The sequence below is a fragment of the Rutilus rutilus genome (assembly GCF_951802725.1).
Source record: "Rutilus rutilus genome assembly, chromosome: 17".
Lineage (NCBI taxonomy): Eukaryota > Metazoa > Chordata > Actinopteri > Cypriniformes > Leuciscidae > Rutilus > Rutilus rutilus.
This window is the reverse complement of record NC_140230.1, coordinates 24506159-24531862: the sequence shown is the minus strand read 5'-3', so window position 1 is coordinate 24531862 and position 25704 is coordinate 24506159. Positions and strand designations below refer to the sequence as shown.

Sequence of the window (25704 nt, the reverse complement as noted above, 5' to 3'; positions counted from 1 at the left end):
TTAATATACTTTGTATCCAAACACAGAAATTACATCAGGAGAAGGAAGTTAAAAAAAAAAAAAAAAAAAAATCAAAACCAACATTTTGGGGATAAAAAACACTTTTTTTATTGAAAACACAGATTTTTCAAACAAAACCTGGAAGGATATGAGTGGTACATCCTGTGTTAAATATACTCCAGAAGGTAAACATTAGAGATAAAATATAGCAGGTAGACATTACAGGAACCAGCATACAATCTGAAATTATCAATAAACTAAACACCAGCACTATCCTCCAGTGTACAACAACAACAAAAAAAATTCAGAATGTTTTGGAATTCATTTTGCAGGAAAGATTTTACATCGGATCTTTTGAGAAGATCTTTCATACTTATTCAGACTCAACCAGACTTTAATTGCTCTTAGTAATAACATATTACTTTGTTGATTCAAGTTTAGCAACACTTAACATTAGGTTGCACTTTACATCATATGGCATCAAACTACAGATCAAACATTCACTCCTACTTTCTGAAAATGTGAGAAAAGAAAGTTTCCAAATACTTTCACATTCTTTGTAGGATAATACAAATAATAGTTATACATAATCAATGTATACTCAGAATGGATGAAAACCAAGGCAGACCAACTTTTAATATCCCATTTATACAACTTTGTTATCACAAAGGTTGTGTGACCTCATTGACACTATTACATAAAGAGTAAATCTCTACAAATTTGCACTCAATGTAGTGATAGGGCCATGGTCTAACATTCATCAGTTTTGTGTATGTGTGTGTGTGTACGGATGGATTCAGTTCAAGTCCTCTGTGTGGGAGCTGAATTCGAGTCCCATGGCCACTGATTAGCAGAAAAACTCTATTAATATAAATACAATACTGACCTGGTCAGGATGAATCTATAAGGTTGCACTGTTTTTCACCGGACAACAAAAATAAGCATTTTCCAATATATGTAATAAAAAAAAACAAGTGATAACATTAAAAGTATGGAAATTAATTGAAAGCTATTTTCACTGTTAATAAAATAAAGATTGATATCCTTAGGTTCATCACATATTACTCTTCTCTCTGTGTTCCTTTTTAAAAAACAAAATCCGTTAAATGGCAGTTGATGGCTATTACAGTGCATGTTGGGAAATGTTTTTTTGTGTGTGTAAACGTACAAACTTTCCAGTAATCATTACAATCATCACATCACACATTTGTTTCACTCAGCCTTCTCTCTTACCACATCCTGTTTCTCTCCTTCAGCTCCTTCCCTCCTCTCTCTCTTTTTCCCTCCTTTCAAGATTTGTCCTACTCCTATACAAACAATGGCGATGATATGAATTATAAAGTAAATGGAGCTCCAGTAGTTGATGGTGTCGCTGGCCTTCAGGAGAACAAATCCCATGCACATGCAGTCGTAAGCCCTCATCTTGAGGAACCAGTGGATCCAGTCGAAGATGTTCTGGCCCTTCGGCCCCAGACGGGCTCTGACGGAAGCCTCCATGGCCGATTCTGCTGCGATACACAGTGGGATGGTGAGAAAAGAGAGGTAGTAGCCAGCATGGAGGCCATGCCAGTAAGCGCTGATTAACATTGTCCATCCAGCCCTGCCACAATGTGAGAAAAGAGACAAAACACAGTTGAAGATTATGATGGTCAATAACCGAGCATTTTAACCACAATGCAGTTGAAAGGTCAAATGTACATGCTCGTACCTGAGAGCGTACGCTCTGAAAGGGGCATTGGGGTAGATATAGTGGTGAAGCCACCACTGCACCGTCATGTTCCAGTAGCGCATGCCATGCCGAACCTTGACGCAGAAATCTGTATTATAACAGTCAATGTTCTGGATAGTTTTGAAGTCATACTCCACAGCTGTGTCTGGATCAGGACTGAAACATACAACATTATCAACCACATGATCAAACCTCAAATGAGCTTGTCATTTCCTGTAGATAATCTTATAGGCACAGGCTGAAGAAACATGGACGTTTTTTTATTGTGAGTACCGTTTACACTAGTGATTCACAATATATCGTTACCAGTGACTGTCTGATATTACTTTATTTAATTTTCAAGCTAATCTTTAAAAACGCAATTCATTTATTAACACTGTTAAATATAATCTTCAGCAATTCTGAAAATGACTATACATTCTCAGAATTTGTAATATCAATTTTAAATATATTCAACTTGGAATAAGTTTTGGAGTAATTTTTTCTATATTTTCACAGTTGAAAAAATTGAGATCAGTTAGAAATGTCCTTGTTTTCCATGGAAACACACATGAAATTAGTTTGAAGAGGAAAAATAGCAAATGAATAGGAAATGCAGTCATTTACAGATTTTTAACTGAAATAATGATTGTATTCTACAACCTTTGCTTTCATCAAAAAAGCCACCTTTTGCAGCATTTACAGCCTTACAGATCTTTGGAATTCTAGCTGTCCATTTTTTAAGGTAATCTGACAAGATTAAACCCCATGCTTCCAGAAGCATCTCCCACAAGATGGATTGGCTTGATGGACACTTCCTCCGTACCATACGATCAATCTGTTCCTACAACAACTCGATAGGGTTCAGATCCGGAGACTGTGCTGCCCACTCCATTACAGACAGAATTCCTGCTGACTGCTTCTTCCCTAAATAATTCTGGCATAGTTTGGAGGTGTGTTTTGAGTCATTATCCTGTTGTAGGACGTAATTGGCCCCAATCAAGTGCTGTCCACAGGGTATTGCATGCATGACGTTGCAAAATGATAGCCTTCCTTCTTCACGGTCCGTTTTACCCTGTACAAATGTCCCATTGTACCACCACCAAAGCACCCTCAGACCATCACACTGCCTCCACCATGCTTGACAGATCCTCTTGCATCCATTCCTTTGTTCTGCATCTCACAAATGTTCTTCTGTTTGGCCCGAAAACCTTAAACTTGGACTCACCGGTCCACAACATATTTCTCCAGTCCTCCCCAGACTCTGTGCTCTTTTGCACATCTTAATATTTTCTATTTATTGGCCAGCCTGAGATATGGCTTTTTGTTTGCTACTCTGCCTAGAAGCCCAGAGTTGCCTCTTCACTGTTGATAACACTTGTGTTTAGAAGGTACTATTTAGTGAAGCTGTCATTTGAGGACCTGTGAGGAGTCTGTTTCTAAACTAGAAACAGTCTGGTTTTTAAACAACACTCTAAGGTATTTGTCCTCTTGCGCATTTGGGCACCAGGGCCTCCCACTCCTCTTTCTATTCTGGTTAGAAGCAGTCTGTGCTGTTGAAGGAAGTAGTTCAATTTCTCGCATTAAATAGCCTTCATTTCTCAGCACAACAATAGACTGACGTGTTTCCAAAGAACGTTCTTTGTTTCTGCTCATTTTGAGCCTGTAATCAAACCCATAACTCATGATGCACCAGACACTCAACTAATCTAAAGAAGGCCACTTTTATTGCTTCCTTAATCAGTGCAAAAGTTTTCAGCTGCGCAAAAGGGATTTCTACTGATCAATTAGCCTTTTAAAATGATTAACTTGGATTAGCAAACATAACATGAGATTAAAAAAGGACTGATGGTTGCTGATAAAGGGCATTTGAGCAACTGTAGATCTTTCTTTAAAAATCAGCTGTTTCCAGACACGATTATTATTTACAACATTATGTCTGCACTGTATTTGTGATCAATTTTAAGCTTTTGTAATGGATTAAAAATTGCTTTGCTTCTGAAAATTCTCCTATTCTAATGTATCATGGTTGTCTTGACATGTACAGTTATTGCCTAACTGTAACCCTGCTGACCTCTGATGCTGTGCTTTACTGGATCCTGCTTCAAATCTATTACTGTAACATGTACATTTCTATTCTTGGATAATTAAAGTTCTATCATATCCTTTTTTTAAAGGAGTCATAACCTAGTATTACATTGGATACCTACTGCTGTATTATAGTCTTTCAGGCCCTTCTAAAAAAGAAAAGTGGAAAAAAAAAATAAACACAGACCTACTTTTACCCTTATTTCTGAAGGCATTATTGTCTCGCGAGATCAATGCGATGTTTTGGCTGTCGTGGACGCTCTATATGGCTCTGCACGCCAGTTGAAAGGGTTGTTGGGACAGCGTCATTAAAAATGAATTTCATCCACTGGTCCCTGATAGTTTCGTCCGATTTTGGGAGATAAAACACATTTACATGTTTTTTATGGCAATCAACCACAGAGCAAGTCCGGTGTGCACTCGATCGGTTTCTCCATCTTTCTCGACTGAACTGAATATGAGGGGGAGAGGGGAAGGCTTCCTGCCGCGGTGTCCATATATGGTATATCCTACTACCTCATGACGTCAAGAGGGAGCTGAAATCAAAATCTCGTATTTGAGTGCGCGTGCACGCGCGCTGGTTTATTTACCCTGAGGTAAACAAACGCTTCACTTTTAAATATCGGCTTCCCGGCCAGTGTATAATCGTTAGTCGATCATAACATACATTGATTCTCGTGGAAAAGTGAAAATTGCAGGTTATGACTCCTTTAAATGTTTTCCCTGATGTAAAGTTCAAGTCATCATATTTACAAGTTACAGTCAAACTGTAAAAGCACATTAAAAAGCTATCAGGTAATAAAGTGAATCACCCTACCTATATTTCACCGTTGGTCCTCCACCAGGTTTGGACAGCGCCCCCTGGGGGTAACAGCCTAGACCTGCGCTGATGCAACCTGCCTCTGCCCCACACCATGCAGAGTAGAAACGCATCCGGAATACAAAGAATATTGCCACCATGTAGAAAAATCTGAAACATAACCACTATGATTCTCAATATGGTAAAAAAAAAAAAACAATTGAGATAAAGTGTGATTTAAATATAATTATGTCCTTTGGACTTTACTTTTAGACTCAGTCTGGATTGGTCCTTTAATCCAGTAAAACGAACCTGTAAAAATAGTTGTGCTCCAGGAAATCTTCAGTGCGGACATAGGACAAGGGAAAGACAAAGTTGACAGCCATAAAGAGAACTCCGTAAATGGGCACCATCTTCAGCCTCTGCAGGCAGGGCTCTTTACCCGGCAGCGACAGGGGACTGGACTGCTGCAACCAGTCTGCATACGTCTGATAGCGGAAGAAGGGACCTGGGGGACACCGGCAAGAGTGGGTGGGACAAAGAATGGAAAATGAAGGAACGTGAGGAGAGCATGGTAAGAGTTATCAATGAAGACATGGCGTAGATGGGCAAAGATGACACATGATATTGGGATAGAATGGAGTATAGGTATGGAATCGAATGCAATAATGAGCCATTTCAATGTGCCACAGGGGATGACAACATGAAGCATATGGATGTATGGTTTGGGAGGACAAATCATGGTAAAAGAGGAGCAATAATAACACAATCAGTTATAAAAAGAAATTGGACTCACACATTACTGAACTAGTAGCAGAGAGAAACAGAGAAAGACAAGTTAGCTTACATGCAAAACATACAGCACAGAACGTTAGAACAGACTCAAAACAAGCATTCCAGGAAATTAAAATCAATATGCAAAATACCTGTCATTATGCCCACATAGCAGTAGCTATATGATATAATGTCATAGAGTGAAGGCTCATGGGAAAGTCCTCCCACAACTGGGGACTTAGTGAAGGCGCTCACTTCCTTTTTCTTCTCCAAGTAATAACTTTGAACCTCATTAGCTAAACTGACCATCTGTGTATACAAAACAAAACTCATTCAATAATTATATCAAAAGATTAAAACATGGAAAATGTGTCTAATTTTACTGCGTTTTACCTTCAATGTTAAAAGAAGCTGAATGGCATTGGCAAAAGGTGTTGGCTGAGGGAGGCCAAACCAGGTGACCAGACGGAAAAAGAGGAGGTACAGAAACGTCCAGCCCAAAGACAGAGCAGGGGCACTTCTAAATAAAAAAATAAAACAGAGCACAGGGAAATAGCTCCGAATCTAATGTAAAATTCCAGACAGCTACATATCACACTAACCTCCAATTGATCTTTATAATCAGCCATGTTCCTAACACTGTAAAGAAAGAGTGTAGAGTGTGGATCCCACAGGTAGCAATGGAGATGATCAAACCCAAGAGCAATGCCGCCCCCTGCTTGACCGGAGGGCCTGGTAAATATTGCACACAAAAGTGATCAAGAGTTGTTAAAATCATGATGAAACAGACGTAGTGACCACCCCACCCCCGGCCCCGCCCTATTATTAACACATTTTAATATGTGGGCTCTAACGTAAAGAAAGACATAGTCAGACTTACTTAGGTAGCGGAAGAGGAATCCTACAGGTATTGATGCACCAAGGATTCCTAGGTAGACTAATTCATCTGGTGACATCTTTCTGTTTACACCAAGAACAAGCATAACGATTATCTCACTGTTTATTATGTTATATTCATATTCAAGCTTATCCATCCAATATTAAAATAGTGCTTGGGTTAATCAGTTTATAAAACTCCCAACATTTAGCCAGCTATCCCATCTTTGACTATCTCATCCCTGAGCATATTTAATCTTTTCTTAGATTCAATTAATGATTTTATTGAACCAAACATTTCCAACTTGTCATGGCAGGAGCAGGAAGGTCTGTAAATCATACAGTCACTTCCTGACACTATAGTCATCCAACACTTCTTAACAACATCAAAATAGTTTTTAGAAAACTGACATTTGAAAAGTGATTTGAATCATATGGGATGCATCTAATAGACTGGCCTTACAGAAGCAGATAGCCTTTGGCACAGTGAGACTGGATAATATATAGGCCTATACCACCTATAATTCTTATAAACCACAGCAATACTTACAGCAGTGAGGTATGGAGGTGTGCAGTCAAAGACTAGTTATTCTGACGGATATTGTATTTCCCAAAGTCCCCTTTAACCGCCCGAGCACTAGCCTGTTCTCTCCTCATTCACCACTTCCTACTACCGCATATGTGCACTGCAAGCATCGCATTTGAGTTGCCAGATATTCACAAAAACTGCAACAGCAAATAACTGTCTAAAACATCACAGCAACTGATTAACGAATCATATTGATTTTTTATACTGGTTTTTTTTTATCTGTTTTTTATGCTTTAAAGAAAGTGCTGTTCATAACAGTAACATTTCAACAACACAATTTTTTTTTTTTTTTAAATACGTAAAGAACCTTCATGGTCTTATAAAAATAGTTTTATAAAATGTTTTGTAATAAATGTTTAATTGATCCAAGTCCTTGTGTATTGTGGTAGTTTGCATTTCTTTTACATTTTCTGCCTGTAAAAGAGACTACATTTTAAAATATATTAGAATATCAGAAAAACTGCAGGTTCACAATTTGCAGTACATTTCTGCTTATGGTATTTATGATGTTTACAATATAAGCGTCATTTATTTTATCCGTTTATTTCATTTTATTCCATATATCCAACATAACAAAACGTACTAACTGAAAAAAATCTGGCGACCACTTTAACAGACGGGAACCTTCACTTTGACTGCTTGGGGGTGGAGCATCGGTGAAGGAGTTCTGTCTATGGTTCAAGCACTACGGAAACATTTGGAATTCGTTGGTAATAAACTAATTCCATTTAACGTTACTTAAATTGTAACTGCATTCGTTCAATCTCAGCACTGTCATGTTATTATAATAAAAATGTATTAAAAAAATTATTTAAAAAAAATCTTGTTTTAAATCGAAGGTTTATCGTGCAAAAAAAATGGCTGACGATTAGTTTTTAATTAGAAGCCAGTTCTTTTTATTGCATTTACCTTTTACTTCAGCAGGTCTAAAAATTGTTTTATAAATTCTGAACTTTACGTGCTGCTCACGTCTATTTCGGAAGATGTTATGGGAGAAACGAAGCTTTTTAAAGCTTCGAATCAAAGTGAACCAATTGCTTCGCAAAATGATTCACTGTTTCGAAGCGTTCGAAACACCACACGCTAGTGAACCCTGCTGGTCAGAACAGTGGAAATGTAACAAGAACTCAGGCCAAACATGCATAAAACACCTTTTACAAACACATTGCAAATGTTTTATTGAAAGTAAAATCTATCAAATGCAATGACCTAATCATCTAATAAGATTAAATATCAAGTGTCTATGTAATATGTGCTCGTTTTGTTTGTTGCATCATGGATTGCTCATCTAATCACAGGCCAATAAGAGACTAACCAGTACTATTATTCCTTTTAATTATACTAATATGTTTAACGTTAACAAATGTATACATCTAATCAGAGATTAGGTAAAATGGGTAAAACCCATAGACACTTGAGGGCGATCTAAGTTAATCCGCATTATTCATGAGTTTATGTTTATAGAGTTTATAGAGATCGCCCCCCAAATCACGTGACTTTGTTTGATACACGCTCCGAACCACTGATTCGAAATAAAAGATTCAAAATTGTTTCGAAGCTTCAAGCAGTGTCAAATGCGAAATCGCCCAACACTACTTGCTGAAGGTCGTGCACAATTTAAATACAATTTATTGTACTTAATATAATTTAAACAATCGTTGCTAGACTGTCGTAGCAAATGAGCGACATTCTGCCATAAACAGTGGGTCTATTTGTTTCTCGATCTAATTGTGTTGAACTTTCACAGTTTCTTTTCAAGTACAGCAGTGAGACTGACTGACGCCAAGGGTAATGTGTACTGCGCATGCATGTAAATGACATTGTTTGAATACTTTTTAGTGTATGTTGGGAGGTACGAATATACTTATTCGTTACAGATGTCCAGTCCCAGAAAAGTGGTCGAGTTGTTTTATGATGTCGTTTCTCCGTATTCCTGGCTGGCATTTGAGGTACATTATGTTTTCGCCCCTTGGTATAGTTCATTGAAATTCATCCTGCTTAATGTTTTCATGTTTGTATTGATTGTGTGTTTTAAGGTGCTGTGTCGCTATAGAAATGTTTGGAACATCGACCTCAAATTTAAACCAGCATATTTAGGGGGAGTCATGCACGGCTCAGGTAATAAAGAAATAACATGTCCACAATCACAAAATAAACAAAAATCATAATCAGAAAGCTATATTGCCAAGCGTGCTTGCACATACAAGGAATTTACTTTGGCATTGAAGCATTCAGTACACACATATAAATATAACGAGACACATAATAGCATTTAAAAATAACAAATATAAAAAAGTATAAAACATGTATAGTGTAATTTTATTAAACATTAAGATATGTTTGTAGAAAAGTCTGGGTACTATGGGAATAAAACCAGGAGGCTTTTGGCCTCAGTCACTATGACCCACAACTGTAGGTCAGAGTACAAACTTGCACCTGGACAATGATAATAGCATGGCCTTCAATGTTCTCTTGTGTAATGTTTCTTTTTAAAAACAGACCAGCTGGCGGCACGCCACTATTAAAAAGAAGCCAGAATGATAGGAAATTAATTGGGCCAGGCGAAGGAAGATGGGCTACGAATGAGATTGTCAGATGTTCTGCAGGCATCTCAGCTTTGTTGTCTCAACCAATAAAGTCTAAGTTTTGGCATCTGGAACTCCTTGACTTGGGTACCTTTTGCAAAGAGAAGAAGACTTTTTCCACAACACGTCACATTAAAGGGATAGTTCACTTTGAAATTAATTTTTGATATGTTTTAGCTTACCTCAAGGGCATCCAAGATGTAGGTGTCTTTGTTTCCGCAGTAGTTTCAATTTTGATATTTTTAGGTCAAACCGTTCTTGTCTGTCAGTCATATAATGCAGGTCTATGGTCACTGTCTCAAAACACAAGCACAGAGTCCAAATTAAAACAATTCCCCACGTCCAAATGAAACAATTCCCCATCATAAGTACACATTGATGGCCTAAGACACGAAACGAGCGGTTTGTGTGAGAAAACGAACAGTATTTATATCGTTGTTATCTCTTGAAAACAGCACACGTCCAAATGATCTGACGGCGCGGGCGGGTATAGATATATACATAGATGTCGCCTTGGCTACGGTTTCGTTCCAATGAACTGCAGTAGCGAAGGCGACATCTAGTGTATACATCTATACCCGCCAGCGGGCGGGTATAGATATATACACTAGATGTCGCTTGGCTACGGTTTCGTTCCAATGAACTGCAGTAGCCAAGGCGACATCTATGTATATATCTATACCCGCCCGCGCCGTCAGATCATTTGGACGTGTGCTGTTTTCAAGAGATAACAACGATATAAATACTGTTCGTTTTCTCACACAAACCGCTCGTTTCGTGTCTTAGGCCATCAATGTGTACTTATGATGGGGAATTGTTTCATTTGGACGTGGGGAATTGTTTTAATTTGGACTCTGTGCTTGTGTTTTGAGACAGTGACCATAGACCTGCATTATATGACTGACAGACAAGAACGGTTTGACCTAAAAATATCAAAATTGAAACTACTGCGGAAACAAAGACACCTACATCTTGGATGCCCTTGAGGTAAGCTAAAACATATCAAAAATTAATTTCAAAGTGAACTATCCCTTTAACCTTCACACCGTCATGAGAACGTTGCGTCACCTACCTGTGATCATTTGGGCAAATTTGTCTCAACCTGAAAACCATTACAAACAACTAGATTCAGTTAAAGTTTTATATAGTTTTAAAGGTGACATATTATGTCCCTTTTCACAAGATGTAATATAAATCTGTGGTGCCCCCATATCATTTATTATAGCTTGTCAAAAAGGTTGTGAACAAAAAAGCGCCGTTTCTGTGTGTGTGCCCCTTTAAAAGCAAATGAGGTGCTGCTCCCGACCTCCCTTAACAAAACACGCAAATATCATCCAAAATTACAGAAATAATCAGTACCAGAGTGCAGCCTTATGGAGAGACTCAGGAAGAGGTTGCAACTTTTAGACTGCACCTGGACGTTTCTCAATGGTTAGTGGATATGTTAATGTAGTTGTTGTGGAGTTACATTGATTCATCTCATCGACTTTCAGACATTCATGTTTAACTTTTACACAAGTTGACACAGTCCCCTGAGATCTTTATAAGACAGCTGTGACATTTGTTTGGTCAAAATACCACAAGGATGAAGCCTGAGAGAGATCCTGTGCTTGAACTTTTGCCATTGCAGTAGAACTGGTTACGCTGTTGTCGCTTGCAACAACCAAATGGAGGCGCTGTGGGTGGAAACGTGCAGATTAAGGGGCGGTAGCGAAATCTGATCCGCTTATCTTTTGACATGCTTGATGCAAAAGGCTTACCAAAACAAAGTTACTGTGTTGTCACTTTTCACATTTTCTGGGTTGGTAGATGCACTGGGGACCCGATTATAGCACTTAAACATGGAAAAAGTCAGATTCTCTTGATATGTCCCCTTTAAAATGTATTATTATATATATTTTTCTAAATGAATGTTGATGGATGTATGTGACATTGTGCTTTGATAGATGACAAGATAATACATTATCAAGTTTCTTCTATTTCTAGATAACCGCCCCCCTGGAGTGGTCCCTAATAAGTTTTATTACATGAGCACCGATCTGAAACGTCTGTCTGAGTACTTTGCGGTCCCTTTGAATCCACCTTCAAATCCTTTTGAGGCGATGTTTGAGAAAGGTATTCAAACTACTGTTTCTTTACGATGACACTGATGACCACATGCACAATGCAAGCCATACTTGTGTTCTAAAACAAGAAGTTCTAAAAACTTGTGTTTTTAGGTAAATCACTTTACTCTTTTATTTTCTCTTGTCCTCCATCTTTCCATGTAGGCACTTTGAATGCGATGCGTTTTGTGACAGCTGTTGCAGAAAAGGACAAAGAGGGAGACGTGGTGGTGGAGAGGGTGTCTAGAGAGCTGTGGAAAAGAATCTGGAGCACTGATCAGGATATTACCAAGCCTGCCTCATTCATTGAGGTATCAAATACCCTAGATTAGTGCTCTTTAAAGTCAGCATGAAACACAAGTTGCGATAGACTTTTCTTCCCAATTGTTACGTATATCAGAATGTAGGCCGGGACTTGATTTTGTCTTTTGGGAATTGATTGGATTTTAGGAAGTTGGGCGTTGATAACTAAATGGTGGCAGATCTGAATGCGTTTTCAGTCAGTAAATTGACATGTTAATCTTCTAATACTTCATAAAACTATATACATGAAAACATTTCTTGATATCATCCATTGTACTTCACCACTGACTTGACTTCAGTGTGTTCACTAATGTCATGCCTGTCTGTTTTGCACAGGCGGGATTAAAGGCAGGTCTCTCAGCCAACGAGGTGGAGGAAATTCTGACCCTCGCCAAATCTCAGCCAATCAAAGACAAGCTGAAGAGTGCCACACAGGAAGTACTGGAGTATAGAGTCAGTGCCTTTTACCTGCATCTTTGCACCCTTTGTCTTTTTAACTAAAATGTTCCTTACAGTGATTTTCCCTTCCGTTTTTGTAGTGCTTTGGTTTTCCGTTTATTGTGTGTCATGTGAATGGAAAGGCTGAGGTCTTCTTTGGCTCTGACAGATTTGAGCTCATGGCTCATTGCATCGGTAACTTTGGATTTCTACTTCTTTTATTAGATAGGATAATGGTTATATTTATCATACCCAGTTTACTTGATGGTTTATTGCACTTTAGCATGTTTTAAACCATAAATTCTGAAGTAATCTTGGGATATTAAAATCTTAGGTTATATACTGTTCATTGTCCAATCACTTTCTTTCTTTTTGTGTCCCAGGGGAGAAGTGGATGGGGCCTCAGCCTCTCAAAACCACAGCCAAAATGTGATCACTACTCCTCCATACTCCATATTTCAACAACTTCTAAATAAAATTTTAATTTGATGTAAATTCCCTTTTTTTTATTTAACGGCAAACATAAACACAAAATCAGAGCCGTTACATAGACTGTGCGAACTGTGCAACCGCACAGGGCCTCGGGCCACTAGGGGGCCTCGCAATCCTGCTGGTTTTTTTTTGTTGTTGTTTTTAAAATGTTTTTTTGTCCCCACCACTTTTTAAAACATCTCGCAGCACGAAATGTACCAATTCTACAAATAAATAAAACATCTGGGACGCAGCAACAGTGTTTTCTCGTGTGGCTCGCGCATTGTCTTCACTCGGCTTCAATCCGTTGCGGATACTCTCTATTCGTTCTGGAACATAATGCACACAAACGTGTCCCTGCTTGAAATACAACCACTTATGAACATAATCGGATTCGATGAGGGAAATAAAACAATACGAGAAAAAAAAAACTATACTATACGAGTGCGGATTAGAACCCAGAACTTCCGCGTGCTAGGTGAAAGTTCTACCACTGTACCATTTAGATAACCATTGGTTAGGTAGGCGGATCTATGTATGTATTCACACGAAAATTCTCGAGCTGACTTGATGTAAAGCTACTCGTTGCACAGTTGATTTTTTTCCCTCTGAAATAAATAGCAAAAAGTCATAGACTATGTGCATGATTATGCTGTATTATTCTACTTGATAAAAACGTATTGCGGCGAGATTATGCGTGCAATAGAACTAGAACAGATACGTCCGTGTGACTGTTATTCATGCGCAACTGAGCATCCACATCAAAGAGCAGGGCCTCGCATTTCAAGTTCGCACAGGGCCTCGCACCCCACCTGCGACGGCACTGCACAAAATAATAAAGGAACGCCATTGAGACAGAAATAAGATTTATGTCTATAATGCTTATCAAGGCTGCATTTATTTGATCAAAAATACAGTAAAAACAGTAAGAATGTGAAATGTTCTTACAATTTAAAATAAATGTTTTCTATTTTAACATATAATTTATTTCTGTGATGGCAAAGCTGTATTTCAGTTAATATGGGTAATATACTATCCAACATTGTCGATCCTTACTCCAGTCTAGTAGGTGGCAGAAAAGCACTATAAACTTGTCTGACAACCACTATTGAACAGAATCAGAAGAAGAAACCGAATAAGAGGGCGAAGGGTTACTAACGCTAGCTAAGGGTAAGTTGAGGACTATGCATTTAAATACCATTTTCCAGTTTTCAAGTGTGAACACCGTAACCAAATGCAGCTGCTACAAAATCTCAGCACATCAGCCATGGTTCTCAACTCTTATGAACATCAGATTCAAGGACATATTCAAGGACACCTTCAAATTTCATATCAAGCAACTATCGAAATCACAGCAAAATATTTAATATGTGAACAACTTTTTTAAAGCTTAGTATCTTATTCTTAATGCTTACAATTGGTCAATGTTTTCAGGTCAACTGTAGAGACAAAATCATGCCACGTATATTTGCAAAAATAAATCAATAAAATAAAAGTATCTTAACTTCACTGCGTTTCATGGTTTAACTGAATTTAAAACTGCACACTAGCATAGATTAGTACTCTATTTCTTCCATATAAATACATGACAGAAATAGTACAAGCAGCATGCTAGCATGTGATTTGGATTTTAGCCAAGGGAACGGGTCGAAACGTACCAACCTGGAATTTGCATCAGTTTTGGAAGCATACCGACCCAGTACATTAAATCATGGAAAAAGTCATGGCAATCAGGTTTCGAGTGCACTTAGTGCAAATATGCATTGCTTAAAATTATTGTTTATAACAAACAAGGTAAGACATACATTTCAGAGAAATGCTTTCCCCAAGATTTTTTACTGATGTTATTTCTGTGGGTTGAAGAAAGAGAATGTTGTTCACTCTTTTATTTTTTATCTTGGAATGTTTTAAAGTTCATCTTTCTGAAGAAGATGCATTTTTCTTATTTCTGTTCAACTGAATTTTGAAGTTATGGTAATTGTGTTAATTGATTATAATTTAACTGCCAATAAAAAAACATCATGATAAAAATCATGGCTGAGTGGAGATACAGTTGTTGTTTTTTTTCAACTGGGATACAGACTCACAAAGCAGATAAATCCACATATACATATTTAACAGTTTCACACTTTTTCTCTAGTTATTCCAACAGAGACCATACTTCTCTTAAAAGTCTTGCAGGGATCTTGAAGGATTGTAGTTGTCTTTAAACGGATGATGAAGGAATTCTGCATGACAAAATGAAAATCCTACGGGTAAATTCCTGATGGAGTCCTGTAGGTTGATCCACATACTTGTCCTGCAAGATTGCATAATGTTATATTTATTATGATTTATTATATACCTGTAAGACTTCAGTATTGACTGGTGCTTTTTAGCAATAAAAAAAAAAAAAAAAGTAAATGGCCTGCAGAGAAGTCAATGTCCTAAGAGTAAAGAATCAAGAACTAAAGGGCCTGAACTTTTTTTTTTTTTTTTTAATAAAGCGGATAATTGCAAAAAGGTACCATATTTATAAACATGATTCTAGAACTTTTCATGTGAACACAATTTTTTTACATTTAGAGATTATTAACAGATTTGAACAAAAATTATTTTGACATCGCATTTTTAACATTGCTTTGTCTCCTGCACATCCATAAAGGCTGGTTTAAAGTACTTCTTCCTGCCTCTATGTATTAATGTTCATGGGTAGCCTAAATGGGTTCCATTTAGACCTTAACATTAAGTATTTAATTTTACTGTTATATGTCAACAAGATTCAACAAGACATTTTCACCTGGCTATACCCAATGTTTAGATCTGTTGTGGTATTTATGCAAATTAGCACATACGTAATTAGATTATGCATCGTTTGTCCATGTTAACAAACAATAAAAAAAAAACTTGTAATACAATTTTTGTTTGTCTTGAAGTAAGTAATCATCTCAGTAATTTTCATGGTGATATCTAAAGGTTAAACTTTTTTGTTTTTACCCTATTCACGTAAGAAAAAGAATGAACAGGCGTATGAATAGGCTATATTTGGGTCTTTTTCGAAACTTTCCCCTAATGGGATTTTTCGGGGCTTTTTTTTCCTTACTCAGGACATATTGAGGATACAAAATCAGTTGAGTTTGCTTCTGTTGCGCTTAAAATGACTGGGCTATGTCTGGGCTGATAGAACTTACTTTTTGTTTACTATTTCGAATATCAGTAGCTGTTGATAGTGTTAGTCTATAGCTAACACTTTTACAATGCTCTTTCCTATTAAAATAAAAAATTGCAGTACACACACATACATACATACATTATGTTTTATATATATATTAGAGCTGTCAAACAGATTAATAGCTGTGTATACAGTATATTGTATAGACACACACACACGCACAAATATATATATATATTTATATTTGTGTGTGTGTATAAAAATATATAGAGAGAAAGAGAGAGAGTCCAGGATATATATATATAAATTTATACTCAAATGTACACGTCATATAAAAAATATACAAACAAAAGACAAGAGCCTCGTCATTAACTAGTTCATCTAACTAGATCTATACTAACACACCAATATGATTCTGTAGCGGTCATGTGGTCCAGAAAATGTTGTAATTACGAGTTCTACAAGTTTTGCAAGTTCTGAGGGTATTTTTGTAGGCCAAAACCCAGAAACGAGTTAGCATTTTAGCACTTTCGTTCCATTGTCTTGAAGTCAATAGATTTTTTTAATGGGTTTTTGGTTAAATGCTTGAAATAATGTTTGTGGTGAACACAAGCTCAAGGTATTTTCACAATGTATTCTACAATATAAAATACATTAGTAAAACCCTCTTGTAATTCTTAAAAGCTTTTACTTGATTTGTAAAAGGCGTTTGCTAACAAGTGGCTAAATGGGACTATAGAGGTTGTCGGGGACATTAAACGTCCTCAAGCTGAACACATAATATCATCTACTCACCAGTCTGCTTTCATATCCTCGGTGTGTTCATAATTGTGCTCTTGCAAACTATTATAACTCGAACTCTCAGGGAACATGTTTTTAAACAAAGTGATGGTGACGTTGAAGTCATGTGGCAGTGGTGTATTTTTTTTATAGCCTACGTTTAGCTTTTGACTACTGCCGATTGTATTTACTCTTCAAAATTCGAAATCCTGTTTCTCCCATGTTCTAACTTCCAGATTGGCCTACAAAAATACGTCATCCCCGCACCACTCTATTGCTGATGACTCGTTTCAGCAGTTCAGAATCTATTCTTTTTTTTAGGAGACAATAACTTTGTCATACACTTTGATCTTGAAAATATTGCAGACCTTTTACATTCACAAACAGCTATTATACATGAAAGGTAATATTTAAAAAATAAAGCATAATATGTGCACTTCAAAATATCTATATTTCTGCACTAACTAATAAAATATAGTCTGGTCTTAATTTAACTCACAATTTGGCAAAGCCTCCACCAAATATTTTCTGTAGTTGCTTATTTACCTCTTGACCAATTTTGGACCAATGGTCCCCTCCCTTCCCATCCCATCCATCCCGCACACTCAGTCCTCTTTATGTTATTCATGAACACCCAAGTCTTCATGTAGCCTTTTTTCAGCCTGCACTGTAAATGATAACCCAATGTTTTCAACGTTTTGAAAAGTACAACTGTGTGTTTTATTTGTCAAGCTGTTAGTAAAGCCAGAGCGTTTGTGTCTATAATTGTGACATAGATGAAAATAAGCTCACTTTTGATCAATGTAGAAATCCAAATATTTTCAAAGGGTACACAAACTTGCCACTATAGATGATTATGAGGATATGTTTACAAATTACCCATTCATATCCAAATATTTTTCAAGCAATACTTTCAATTTTTATGTACTTTTCATTTTTGCTTTTGTGGTGCATATCCAATACAAATTTACTGAGTCTCAGATTTTTAAGGCTGGTAATGTGCACTGAGGCACCATCCCTTCTTCTTCTCTCACCAAAAGTAAACCTAAAAGAGTAGCCTATTAACAAATTACTTTGATAGTAGGCTAGTACATGAATAACCCCCAAAAACTCTGATGAATCTTTCAGCAGCAGTTTTACGGGCGTGGTAAATATAACCGCAGTGATACACTTATAAAAATAAAGGTGGCAAAATAATTTTCAGTGATGCGAATAATCATTTTTGGTTCCCCAAAGAACTTTTAACATTATTAACATTAACGATATTTTAACATTGCGCGATATTTTCACAATGCTTTCCGTCATTTTGACATAACAAATAACGATTTTCCCATTTGAAACCTTCCCGTTAACGCTGGCAATATATGGATTAGAAGTGAAAAGGAGGAGAATATTGCGACATAAACCGGGGGAAACGTGAGTGAGGATTTGGGGAGAATAACAAGATTCTTAGTGCATTCCGGTGATTTATTCATGGATACATGCACATGCATATTAAATCTGAAGAGCGTACCACAGTGCGCAGTGCCTGTTGTCTTTTTCATATTATTACAGCGGAAAAGGAACAATCAGGAGAAGCAGGAGTGCAGGACACAGAAAATAACTCTTACCATAGATAATAGGTGATCATCTGTCTTCTTTTTTAAACCTTAAAAAAGTGTTTCATGTAGCCTAAAATGTCCCAGATTTATTTTCCTATTGACGTGCTCTCTGCGACCCTTATCTGTCAAATGGTATTTGTCTAATGGTATCTTCAATACGTAGACCGTTCTCTGTAGAATCCCGCCTTCTCGCACGACACAATTGGTCGATTGTGTACAATGCCTGGACGCTATTGGTCAAAGAACTTTTCAATCATTACCCTCGGTGTAATGCTGGATTTACATACGTTTATATACTGTCTATGTTTACATATTACAGCTTTGTATACTATTGGACCCGGGAGCATGAGCTGTGTGTTGTGCAGAGGTGTAAAATACCTGAAAACCATACTTGAGTAGAAGTACAGATAGCCTACCTTATGGCGCAAATGACTCCATTACAATTTACAAGTCACCAAGTCCTACCCCCGGTTTCACAAAGGAGGCTTAAGCCTAGTCACAGGCTAAAATCCATGTTTGAACTGTCTTAATGGGTCAGTTCACCCAAAAATAAAAATGATCCCATGATTTACTCATCCTCAAGCCACCCTAGGTGTGTATGCCTTTCTTCTTTCAACCAAAAACAATCAGTTATATGAAAAAATATATCCTGGCTCCTCCAAGCTTTATAATGGGAGTGAATAGAGTCTGAGTTTTTGAAGCTCCAAAAAGCGCTTCCATCCATAAAAAAAGTAATCCACACAGCTCTAGGGGGTTAATAAAGGCCTAAAAGCGAAGAGATGCATTTTTTTTTGGAAAAATATCCATATTTATAACTTTATAAACTATAATCACTGGCTTCCGGTAACAGCCGAACACGAGTCGAGTACCGGTGGAAGAGTGACCTCTGACACCGGAATACCAGTGATTAGTTATAGTTATAAATATGGATATGTTTCTTAGGCTCTATAACTCCCATTATAAAACTGATTGTTTTTGTCTGAAAGAAGAAAGTCATATACACCTAGGATGGCTTGAGTTTGAGTAAATTATGGGATAATTTTCATTTTTGGGTGAACTAACCCTTTAACCGAAAGCAATTTGCACACCAAAGACAAATCTTAAAATATGTCAGTGCCATTGTTTTGTCTCAAGATGCACACCAGCAATGTTTTTTTCTAAGGCATGTTTATAAAAGCTATTTAAATGTCCTATAACTAAGGCCTAATCCTGGCTTAATCGAAACCCTTTCTGTCTGTGAAACCAGGCCTTAAGCCAGGGACACACTTAACGACTGCAAGGCCGATTATGAATGTAATTTGATCCTTACGACTGATCATGCCCAAACGCGCCAAAGTCAGAGACAGTTGCATTCAGTCGGTGTTCACAGTCGGTGTTTCAAGTTGTTGGAAACAAACTGTAAGTGTGTTCAGTTCAGTCTTAGAATGTTTCAGCTAGTCATTAAGTGTGTCCCCGGCATTAGTTTATCTGATTTTAAAAAACAAGAAAAAGTTGATTTGTGAGAAGAGCAATCAAGTTTATTTTCTAAAGTCGAAATAAAACTGAACACCAAAATTGCAATAAATGAAGGTCGATACAACAGCTTCTTAAACGTCTCAGTTAAGCTTATGTGCTCAGAAATGCCAGAAGTAAACCAATATCCTTCAAAAATGTCTCTTCAATATGACGGACAAATACAACCACATTTCCAGAAAATTTGGGACATTTTGTAAAATGCAATAAAATCAATAATCTGTGATTTGTTACTTCTCTTTCAACTTTATTTAACTGACAAAAGAACAAAGAAAAGATTTCCAGTGTTTTCACTTCATTCAACAATTTTGATGACATCATTCTACACTTCAGCTTCTCATCATGTCCAAATGCTCTGTAGAATCTGAAGCATCCCTACATTGCAAGGAAAATTAAATTGTCCACATGCTAACCTATTAATGTTGGTGATTGTTATAATGTGCTTATTTATTACAGATGTTCAATTCCGGAAAAGTGGTCAAGTTATACTATGATGTTGCCTCTCCTTACTCCTGGCTGGCATTTGAGGCACGTTTTTATTATGCGTTTATTAACATGGTTAATTGAAATCTAATACGCTCAAGATGTTTTAATGTATTTGTTGATTGTGTGTGTTAAGGTGCTGTGTCGCTATAGAAATGTTTGGAACATCGACATCAAATTGAAACCAGCATATTTAGGAGGAGTAATACACGGCTCAGGTAATGGGGAAATACATAATAGATATTCCAGACTGCAAATGTATCTCTTTTATAATTAATCACTTTATAAAAAATATTTAAAAAATAATAATAAATGTGAATCTACTGGGAGCAATAATCCAACCGCTTAAGTAGAACTTGTAACATATATTTGTCAACTGTATGTGACACTTTGTATTTTTTTATAGATTGATCAAGTTTGTTCTTTTTTCTAGGTAACAAGCCCCCTGGACTTATCCCTAATAAGATTCAGTACATGGCCTCAGATCTGAAGCTGCTGTCTGAGTACTTTGGGGTCCCTATGTTTAAACCTTCAAACTTTTATGGGACAGGTATTCAAGCCACTGCTTCTCTATGATGGCACTCATGACCAGATTTATAATGCGCCATTCAAGCCATACTTGTTTTTTTTCTCTCATAAATAAAAATAATTTTGTGCTGTTTCCAGGGAATTTTTTATTGTTTTACTGGAATTTCTTTTTGTGCAAGTAGTGCCAATGCTATATTTTGTGCAAATTTAAACTTAAAGGGAACGTTCCCTCCAAAATTAAAATTAGTCCATGATTTAGACACCCACAAACCATCCTAGGTATATATGACTTTCTTCTTTCAGACGAAAGAAAAAATGTCTCTTCCAAGCTTATAATGGCAGTGAATAGAGGACAAATTTTGTTTTTTTGTTTGTTTAAACACACACACACACCAGGAACAAAAATACAAAATGCAGTATAGACACATATTGATGTCTTCGCATCATTACAACTTAGCATATCTCAATTTGTACAGGACTCACATCCTCAAGACTAATGAATTAAAACACACACACACACAAAAAAAACACATACAAACTATTAAGGCCTCCTAATACAAATACATCCTATAATCTCACATATCTTCAATTGTCTCCTTAAACATGTCACTATCCTCCTTCTCTATGAAGGATCTAAATGGATTCCAAACATCTTCAAAAGTCTTACCCTTTCCTTTAATAATATATGTTATTTTCTCCATTGACATATTCAGTACCATCTCCCTGAGCCACCTTTTTATGCTGGGTGGTTCTAGATTCTTCCATTGTAATGCAATGAGGCGTTTAGCTTGTAAGATACACATAGAAATAAAGATACATTCCTTTGACTTAAGCTTAGGATACAAATGCAGTAGAAAAATCCTTGGTCCAAAAGGAAGACTCACATTTATTATTTTACCAATCATATTATGCACTTCTTTCCAGAATTTCGATATTTCTTCACATTCCCATATACAATGGAAATAGGTACCTTTACAAACATTACACTTGGGACATGTATCTGGTATATTTTCATTAAATTTGTTTGATAATACTGGAGTTATGTATCCTCGCATAAGCCAATTATATTGCAACAACTTTAATCTTGTATTAACTGTTTGTACTTGAGCATCTTGACAAATCTCACTCCATTCATCTGGTGTGATCTCCTCGTTAAGATCCTTACTCCATGCTCCTAAACGAGAGCTAGAAGACTCCGGGGAGCCCTCTACCAACATATTATACAGAAGTGAAATCCGACCTTTATCATAACAATCTTTAGTGACTACTCTTTCCAAAACTGATAATGGTGGTATATTTCCAGTACTTTTTTAAAATGATAAAATGAAACTTCTTATCTGTAAGTACCTAAAAAAATGACTTTTAGGTATATCAAATGTATTACTCAATTCTTGAAATGACATAAGATTGTCTTCCTTATATAAATCTTTTATACTTTTAATACCTTTTTCTGCCCACGTCTTAAAACCTACATCTACTTTTCCGGGACTAAACTTAGGATTTCCCCATATTGGACAGTAGTGAGATATCTCACTTATATAGGAGATATTCAAATATCTCTGCGTCTCATGCCATACCCTTACCATATTTAAAACCATTGGATTCGTAACATTACCCTTCATTTTCTGTAAAATTTTACGATCTAAATCATATAAATATGATTCCAAGGGTATTTTATTCAGAATAGAGTTTTTTTCCATTTCTACCCATACGGGTTGTTCATTAGATGTTGAGAAGAAAAACATAATAGATCTTAACTGGGCAGCAGTATAATACCCTTTAAAATTAGGGCATTGAAGCCCACCCCTATCAAATGGCAAATATAAAAGAGATAATCTAATTCTGGATCTTCTATTGTTCCATATGAATTTAATAATGAACTTTTTAAGTCTAGAAAACAGATTACTAGGAGGTGTGATTGGAATATTCTGAAATAGGTACAAAAATGTAGGTAAAATATTCATTTTTAAAATATTAATTCTTCCTATTAAAGACAACGGTAAAGAAGCCCATCTTTCAACCAGCGTCACTGTATTCTCAAAAATTGAATTATAATTTTTTGTTACTATGTCTTCCAGTTTTGGAGTAATTTTAATCCCCAAATATGTGAAAATTTCCACATTATTAAACATATCTACCTTACTGATAGGACTTTTCCTTTCTTCTTCATTCAGCAACATAACTGAAGTACAACATAACTTGAATTATTGATCCGATACCCTGAGATTTTCCCAAATGTCTCTATAATTTGAATTAAAGCCGGAATGGTTGAAGAGGACAAATTTTGAATCCCAAAAAGTGCATCCATCCATCATAAACGTTCTCCACACGGCTCCGGGGGTTAAAAAAAGGCCTTCTGAAGCGAAGCGATGCGTTTGTGTAAGAAAAATATCCGTATTTAAGACTTTATCGACTAAAGTAACTAGCTTCCGGCAGACGGCCATTCACTGCCATTATAAAGCTTGGAAGAGCCAGGACATTTTTTAATTTAACTCCGATTGTATTCGTCTGAAAGAAGAATGTCATATACACCTAGGATGGCTTGAGGGTGAGTAAATCATGGGGTAATTTTCATTTTTGGGTGAACTAACTTTAAGTGCTACATTTTGGCACTAAACTCGTCCAATTAGAATGTTTTTACACTCTAAAACAGGATATTCTTGTGCTTGTGAATCACATCTCTTTTTTTGTCCTTTTTTGTCTTGACATTTTAGACTCTTTGTTTCCGATGCGTTTTGTGACAGCTGTAGCAGAGCAGGACAAAAAGGGAGATGTGCTGTTGGAGAGGGTGTCTAGAGAGCTGTGGAAAAGAATGTGGCGCACTCATCAGGACATTACCCAGCCTGCCTCATTCATTGAGGTATCAAATAGCCTACCCAAGATTAAGAAATTAAATCAAATTAATAAAATAAAAAATCACTGGTACAGTGATTTAAATTATTACTCTCTACCAGTGGTTTCTTAAATCTGTCCTGGAGTACCAAGAGCCCTGCACATTTTGTATGTCTCCCTATATCTGAAACACCCATTTCAGGTCGTGCAGTCTCTACTAATGAGCTTATGAGTTGAATCAAGTGTGGTAGATGAGGGAGACATACAAAATGTCTAGGGCTGGAAAGGTTTGAGAACCACTGCTCCATACAATTATACATGTGACGAAATTTCACAATATATGTTAGCACTACGATGGAGACGTCATTTCTATCTCGTGAAGACAATAAAACAAATTACTGTCTGGTAATTTATAGTTTTCTCCAATGTCTTTCTGTTTTGCACAGGTGGGATTAAAGGCAGGTCTCTCAACCAATGAGGTGGAGGAAATTCTGAACCTCGCCAAATCTCAGCCAATCAAAGACAAGCTGAAGAGTGTCACAAAGGAAGCACTGGAGTTTAAGGTCAGTCCTTTTACTTGCATCTCTGCACCCTTTGTCTTTCACAGCGAAATGTTTTTGTGGTAAAAATCCTTACACAGTTTCCCCCCATTTCTGCAGTGCTTTGGTCTTCCATTCATTGTGTGTCATGTGAATGGAAAGGCTGAGGTCTTCTTTGGTTCTGACAGATTTGAGCTTATGGCTTATTTCATCGGTAACTATAAGGAATCTAGATGGTTAACTGATTAACCCATTAACCAACAACTTGTTTGACTACTGCCTTTTTTTAATAACACATTTATGTTTTCCTTTTTATTTGTATTTTTAGAAAGGCTACTCCAACTACTGTCATGATCAAAATAATAAACAATACGATTATTTAAAAAGCTGTTATCTCTTGCAAGATGAGCAAAGTTATTCATGCTTCGTTCTTCATTATTCAGTGATATTTTATGCCCATGTCACTTTCCAGCTTTGTTTAGCACTACAATGACCTAGACATGGGAAACCTGACTGCAAATGATGAACAGCATTTTGAATTATCCATCTGTGTTTTTGACATTCACAGAGTAAAGATTTGTTGACAAAAAATTGTCCTTTGTCATGTTTGTTTGATCACACACGTTTTATCATGTATTTATGTCTTGCAGGTTAACGGATTTTAACTGGTTAAATATGCTAATCGGTTGCTAATGCTATTGATGATAATCAAAGAATTTGCCAAAATGTGCATTCATAGAAAAACAAAATTTTATTATATATTTTTTTATTTACCATACAATTTTCTGGATGTTTATTGTGCTGTGTCATGTTTTAAACCATAAATTCCTAACTAACTTTTGGATATTCAAATCTTATGTGATATACTGTTTATTGTCCAATTTCTCTCTCTCTTTTTTTTGTGTTCCAGGGGAGAAGTGGATGGGGCCTCATCCTACCAATCTCACAGCCACAATGTGATCACTACTCCATACTCTTATATATTTTACCAACTTCTAAATAAAAATAGTAAAAAAAACAATGTAAATTCACATTGTTTTTATTTCAACAGCACACACACAAGCTAGTGAAACAGAAATAGTAAAGTAAGTTACAACCCCAAATCAAGAAAAGTTGTGAAAAGTTTGTAAAATGCAAAATCAAGAATGTGTGATTTGTCAATTCTCTTTCAACTTTATTTAACTGACAAAAGTACAAAGAAAAGATTTCCAATGTTTTCACTGAACAACTTAAAGGTTGTATCAGTGATTTCAGGCCCCCAAAAAAATGATCACATTCATCTAATCTTTCCTAACGATCCACTAGCTGCACGCCCCATAAGCATGCCGTCAAAAAAACGTGTCTCTGTAGGCAGCCTAGGCTCTGAGATCTGCACACAAAAACAATTGGTTTCACCAACCACTCAAAACCAAAACAAATAGTGTTCCAACCAATCACCGACAGGGGGTGTGTGTTGTGAGGTTTTGTGCTCGTGCACGGCTGCACGCGAAGTCGGAGCTGAAGAAGAAGCTGGCTCAAAACCTCACAACACCCTCCAATCAA

General features: G+C 36.6%; 2 protein-coding genes across 2 annotated transcripts; one reads left to right on the top strand and one right to left on the bottom strand.

Annotated features, from left to right (window-relative positions):
• Positions 1 to 83: 83 nt before the first annotated feature.
• On the bottom strand, positions 84 to 6935 carry mboat7 (membrane bound O-acyltransferase domain containing 7). Its single transcript, XM_084384721.1, has 9 exons — positions 6796 to 6935; positions 6250 to 6329; positions 5972 to 6101; positions 5763 to 5889; positions 5522 to 5678; positions 4908 to 5103; positions 4614 to 4766; positions 1709 to 1885; positions 84 to 1600 (listed from the first exon to the last, which is right to left on the bottom strand). The coding sequence occupies exons 2-9, from the start codon at positions 6323 to 6325 to the stop codon at positions 1213 to 1215; spliced, it is 1404 nt and encodes a 467-aa protein (XP_084240847.1). The 5' UTR covers positions 6326 to 6329; positions 6796 to 6935; the 3' UTR covers positions 84 to 1212.
• A 564-nt stretch (positions 6936 to 7499) lies between these two features.
• Positions 7500 to 25167, top strand: LOC311276395 (uncharacterized protein). The gene is made up of 15 exons (XM_084386030.1): positions 7500 to 7544; positions 8674 to 8783; positions 8871 to 8952; positions 11406 to 11534; positions 11690 to 11835; positions 12164 to 12280; positions 12367 to 12460; positions 12649 to 12695; positions 20237 to 20308; positions 20400 to 20481; positions 20697 to 20813; positions 23506 to 23651; positions 24070 to 24186; positions 24283 to 24376; positions 25073 to 25167. Exons 1-15 carry the CDS (start codon positions 7508 to 7510, stop codon positions 25120 to 25122), a joined length of 1440 nt encoding a protein of 479 aa, XP_084242156.1. The 5' UTR covers positions 7500 to 7507; the 3' UTR covers positions 25123 to 25167.
• Positions 25168 to 25704: the final 537 nt, after the last annotated feature.

What these genes read in the sequence shown, in the direction of transcription:
- mboat7 (XM_084384721.1), bottom strand. Translation starts at nt 6,325, where the DNA reads ATGTCACCAGATGAATTAGTCTACCTAGGAATCCTTGGTGCATCAATA. An exon ending in ATTATAAAGATCAATTGGAG is followed by an intron (nt 5,890 to 5,971) that starts GTTAGTGTGATA and finishes TTTTTTATTTAG; the next exon opens with AAGTGCCCCTGCTCTGTCTT. An exon ending in CTATGTGGGCATAATGACAG is followed by an intron (nt 5,104 to 5,521) that starts GTATTTTGCATA and finishes GGTGTCCCCCAG; the next exon opens with GTCCCTTCTTCCGCTATCAG.
- LOC311276395 (XM_084386030.1), top strand. Translation starts at nt 7,508, where the DNA reads ATGGTTCAAGCACTACGGAAACATTTGGAATTCGTTG. An exon ending in AGGAAGTACTGGAGTATAGA is followed by an intron (nt 12,281 to 12,366) that starts GTCAGTGCCTTT and finishes CCGTTTTTGTAG; the next exon opens with TGCTTTGGTTTTCCGTTTAT. An exon ending in ACTCCTGGCTGGCATTTGAG is followed by an intron (nt 20,309 to 20,399) that starts GCACGTTTTTAT and finishes GTGTGTGTTAAG; the next exon opens with GTGCTGTGTCGCTATAGAAA.